General features: G+C 28.5%; 1 protein-coding gene across 1 annotated transcript in view; it reads right to left on the bottom strand.

The window, feature by feature from the left end:
• Positions 1 to 212: 212 nt before the first annotated feature.
• LOC106463100 (eukaryotic translation initiation factor 2 subunit 2-like) overlaps positions 213 to 5443 on the bottom strand; it is a 26594-nt gene continuing 21363 nt past the window's right edge. Inside the window, exons 8-9 of the mRNA XM_013923070.2 lie at positions 1928 to 2013; positions 213 to 838 (exon numbers count right to left, since the gene is read on the bottom strand). Coding sequence (XP_013778524.1) covers positions 663 to 838; positions 1928 to 2013 — 262 coding nt within the window. The 3' untranslated portion in view covers positions 213 to 662. The remainder of the gene's footprint in view (positions 839 to 1927; positions 2014 to 5443) is intronic.

Genomic DNA, 5443 nt, shown 5'->3' with positions numbered 1-5443 from the left:
ATGTTAGACTTAAAAACACATGCTTGCTAAGAACTTAACATTTGGTGATAAAATGTGAAAAATGATCAGTTATTTGTATTACAAAAAAGTGTTAGTCATGAATTTAAGTTCAATTCAGGCAAACTTGGAATACATTTTACAAATTCACAAGCATGGTTGTTTCCATGCAAAAAAGTACTCAAAATATAAAAAAACTGAAAACAACAACTGAATAATCAGAAACCATTTATTCCCACATTGAATGGTACATAACAAGTACATCGTTGCTGTCACCAACATAAGAAATTTGAACACTTTACCCTTGAAAATAAAACTATCTTAACTTGTTTTTGACCAAGTTTTAGTTTTTTTTTAGAAAGTTTCAGCTAGTTCTACTGAAATCCAAATGATGTATTTGAAACTTTTTCCACGTATTCCTTAGTAGTTAAAATTAATGTTTTAATAATAAAATCTTTTTTTTTTCTTACTGTATCATCTGTAACCAAATATGAAACACAAGCTTCCATAATAACCATGTTTTGTTTGTTTATGATTAAATTTCTGAGAATTCAACTTCACATGCTTTTAATGCATTAAGAACTGTAACCAACGGTAGTCTGGCAGACTTTGAGGCTATAATCAATACCTTATAAGAAATTTAACCATAATAAGCATATGGCCTATCAGGCATTTTTGGCTCGAATTGCTGCTCGTTTTCCTGTGACAGCCTGGAAACCTGATTTGATGCTGGCTACCGAACACCTAGATCCACAAGTTTCACACTGCAAGAAAAACAACCTAGTGTCCTTCTGTAGGATAGTATCTGGAGACCGACAGGTATGGCAAGTGACATACTCCTCTGTAAAATGGGGAAAGCAATTACTAAACACTTATAATGAAATGAAGCTAGATAATACAAACAATAAACACACAAGAAAAACTGATGAAATACATTATTTTGACGCAAATAAAAGCAAATTTCAACAGATATTTTTGATACCAGCAATATATTCGTTTTGTGGCTTTTTATTTCTGATTTTACTTGATATCCATTTCACCAAAGAAAAAATTTCAAATTTTATAACAGTCCAATAAATCAGATAACTGATATGAAACTCTGAAAGTCCATTAATTCTTTAAAGGCTGTACTTGTATTTTCCATTTTTATATATTCTCTGAAACTACTAACTCAAAAACAAGTGACAAATCAAATGATAGAATGAGGTTAGCATTTCTTTCTTGCCAAAAAACATAATTTTGGTGATGAGAGAAGAAAATGTATTATCTGAAATAGCTTGTTCTCTGAATAACTTAAACGAATAAATTAGAAGTATTAATACTGATAAACTGTTAACTGAGAGACAAAAAACATAAAATAGTTTATCTCCCAAGCTCAGGATATGAGCAAATGTTAAGGAGATGGGAAATGAAGGTGTCATTGGAGAATTACACACGACAGACATGCTGAAAGTGTAGATGTGTCCAGCAGAACCATGTTTCAAACCTTGGGTGTTTTGATCCAAAGCCTCATATACTAAATACCAGACAATGTCAGCAAAATGTTAAAAGTGAATTTTTAAACATGTTTCTTGAGATTGTTGAATTAATTTTATTCTGTAGTAATATGACATCCTTATTTATCCATTTAAAAATATGTTGATGTGGATATCATGCTTAAGGTACTCAGCAAATAATTTAGCACTTTTGTTTATTACTTTTATAATTTTATTCGGTGAGACGAGAAGATAAGCTAGAAAAATTATGATGTTGTGTACATGTTCATTTACTAGAAAACTTCATCATATACATTTTAAACAAAAGTAAAACAAACAATTGACAAGCATGGATCAATGTGACACAATATTCTTTCATTTTCCTGTGAAACATTCTATAATAGAAAAGTGAAAATACTATAAGTAAGTATTTGAGCTGAAAAAACAAAACTTACTGATATATCTTCTTAAAACATTTTCAATTTGTTTCTGTTGAAATCTACCCTTGATGATCAGTTGACTATTTGCATCCACTGAACCACTGATTAACAAAAACAGAATTTACTTCCAAGTTATCAAAAACCAAAAATCCTGTTACTTTTCAGAAATATATGTCACTTAAAATAATGAAAAATAAATTTCTAGATAATGATATAATAAAAAAGTTTATATTTTAAAATTAATTTTCAATCTTCATAAACCTGTATTTCCTTATTATTATTCTTAACCAATAACTGGATTTTTCATGTTTACTTTCTATTACTGATCTGATTTATCCCAAAATGTCCAGGATCTTATTAAAAGTTTTAAGGTAAGAAAATATTTGAGACTTACTGATGCAAATTTTCAATAGTAAAAAGCTGAAGATCACACGTACATAGACAAAAAACCCTTTTACATGCTGTATTAGTAATAAAGTAATTCCAGAGAAAATATCTAATAACTTTGTTTCATACTATTAGTTTTACATCTTTTTACTATTCTAAGTATTCAAGCTGTAAAGCTGTTTCAGACATGAAATATCACATTGAGAACACGTAAAATATGATGGATGAATTAATATACAATTTCTTTAAATTAAAACAAATCCATATTGTTTTGGGTATAGATAACATTTACATCATGCTGATACTACAGTTATAATGAATATATAGTTTTGATACAAGTTTACTTACTGATTATAAGTGTTATTTTGTTACAAGTTATAGCATTTACAGTAAGAAAGACATTTTTGAAACAGGTACAACATTTTAATTACTGGTGTGATCATCAGATTGTTGAATGTTGAGTTAAGTACTAAAACCTTCTTTAGCATTAAAACTTGTGGACTTGAGAATGATTACACCAGTGACTGATATGTCTTACCCATTTTAAAAATTTATTCCTTACTGTAAAAGCTGTAACTTGTAATAAAATAAGTTATTATGAATGTCTTCCAAATATCATGGAAAATCAACACTTTCCAGACTGATGAGCAACTTTCACACCTACATATCAAATTTCAAAATTTAATTGAAAATAATAATTAATTATTTCCACAATTTCTTACTCAAAAATATTTTAGAACTGATATGTTTTTTGTAACATTTATTTAGTGTAATGCCCAAAGAAAAATGTTCAAACTTATATTTCTGCACAGCTGAAAGGAGTCTCAATTGTAAACAAACTTATCAATTTGTTTTTTTAAGACTTTTTCTGTATATCCCAAAACACTGATTATTATTTGTTAAGAAACTATCACTCTTTGAGAACATAATTAACATAGTCTTGTTTCTCTTATTTTCCTTCCCCTCCTCTTGAGGATTTATTAGTATAAGCTTCTGTTCACATCACAAATTGCAAGATTATAAAAATATGGGAACAATTATTAATGATGAAAACTTTGAAAATAACTATAGATAAACTTTAAATACCATTGGATAGAGAAAATTATAAAGTATTTACATCAATGTAGAGTGAATAAAGTGGTGTTAGCAGTAATTTATGGCTTTGTGAAAAACAATGGATTTAGCGTGAGGTATAAAAGACTTGAGAACAAATCACAGATCTCAGAATTTTTTCACAGCTTCGAGATATTTTCATTCCTGAAAATGATTTTGTGTTAAGTTTTATATGTCTAAAATATATTGTAATTTTCTTCTATGATAAGGCTTAGAGGTTTAGAAAGTATGGTAACAATAGTAAAATATTCTGGTGATTCAAAACTTTATTTATTGAATATTACTTTATCATATTCAAACAACATACATAAACATTTGCTGAAAACAAAATATATTTATTAGATTGAAACTGATATGACAGAATATTATCAAAATTCTGTTTTCTAGCCTGACCTGAAATTATTATCAAATGTAAAGTCTTAGGTTGCTAATAAACCTTTGTCAACTTATTCAGTCTTTTTTACAATTTATAGCTAAAAATGGTGACTAATTCATTCAGCAAAATAGTTTAAAAAGAAATACGTTGACAAAAATCAGTAAATCTGATTTTGATGGGGTATATAAATTGGAACTTTCTAATCAACAACAAAAACTGAAATTTTAAGATGAAAAGGAAGTACTTTGAAAGTGTTTAAAAGAATTTCCTCAATTTTTTTGAAGTTTATGGAAATTTCGAGATATAACAAAATTATAGAAAAACTAAATGATATTAGATGAATTATTTTAAGCTGAAACTAGGTAGTAGTCAGAATTTTGTCCCACATTTCATGCAATTTCATATTTCCACTGTGAAAAGGAAAAAGTTGTGCATGGTCCAGAAATGGTTAAATAAATTATTCTTTTAATATTTTTTGTTATTTTGAAACAGTAAAATTCAACATTAACAAATTTGTTATAAGAAGAAAATATATAATCAAGAAATCTGGTTAATACGAAAGTCATTATTGCAAAAATATATGCTTATACACAATTTTTCTAAAATTACGTGATCACAATAGTGTAAGTCACTCATGATCAATGACATTACACCACACAATGAAGCACCCTAACAAGGGTTTGTACACTTAAGACAAGAACAATAATGATACCAAGAATACCAAAATAATAGACATTAAACTGATCAAACACTAAATAATACAAACCGTATAATCAAAACAATATTACTCAATTAACCCTTTACAGACTGGAGGATATAATTATTGACATTCCCTGTTTATTTTCCTTCCTCATAGTATAACTTCTTAACCTAATTGTGTGAAACTCAGTAAAACCTTTCTAACTAGTATCTCGCAACAATTCTATTAAATACCAATCAGACTGTTTTAAAAGCTAGATGACTAGCACACACGAATGCCATTGTTAGTCTGCCTGATTGCCAAACCTCTGGGAGGGTGAGCTATTTTAGCACATGTATCATATCGGTTTTAATTTCAAAAAAAATATTTATAAAAGTCTCTTAGTTCTTCTGTATCATGACTCATCTGAGCTACATTTTCGAGTTTTCTAACATTAAAAATACTGCTGCCATTTCCAACCAATTGGAAACACAAGTTATATGTAATTACAAGTAAGAATCCAACTTGGAACCTCCCACCTTTTTGACTTGCCAAGATATCAATCCATTTGTCAAACCCACCAGAGAAGCCCCTCCTCTCTCTGATTTTTGAGATTATTTGCTAGCCAACTTTGGATGGATGATAGACATGTTTATAATCAGTTGAGAGAGCAGATTTTTTCCTCATACATCTTACAAGTTGTTGTTTAGCTTTCTCATTGTAAACCATTAGTTATCAGAGTTGCTTGATATGTAGTGATCATATACTGGTAACCCAAATGGTAAAAAAAAGTTTTTTGGGGTATTTATTGAAAATATCAATACATTTTTTGTGTTCAAAAATGTATATTTGAAAGCTACTTGAAATCTTTTCCAGTGAATCAAATCTGTGAGACTCAAAAAAGACTTATGGAAGAATATCTAAAATTTTTATTTGAGTGCAAAAAGAGCTCAAGTATATAGAAAGAACTACAAAT

This window comes from Limulus polyphemus, unplaced genomic scaffold (genome assembly GCF_000517525.1).
Source record: "Limulus polyphemus unplaced genomic scaffold, Limulus_polyphemus-2.1.2 Scaffold1324, whole genome shotgun sequence".
NCBI classification, from domain to species: Eukaryota; Metazoa; Arthropoda; class Merostomata; order Xiphosura; family Limulidae; genus Limulus; species Limulus polyphemus.
This window is presented reverse-complemented; position numbering and strand designations above follow the sequence as displayed.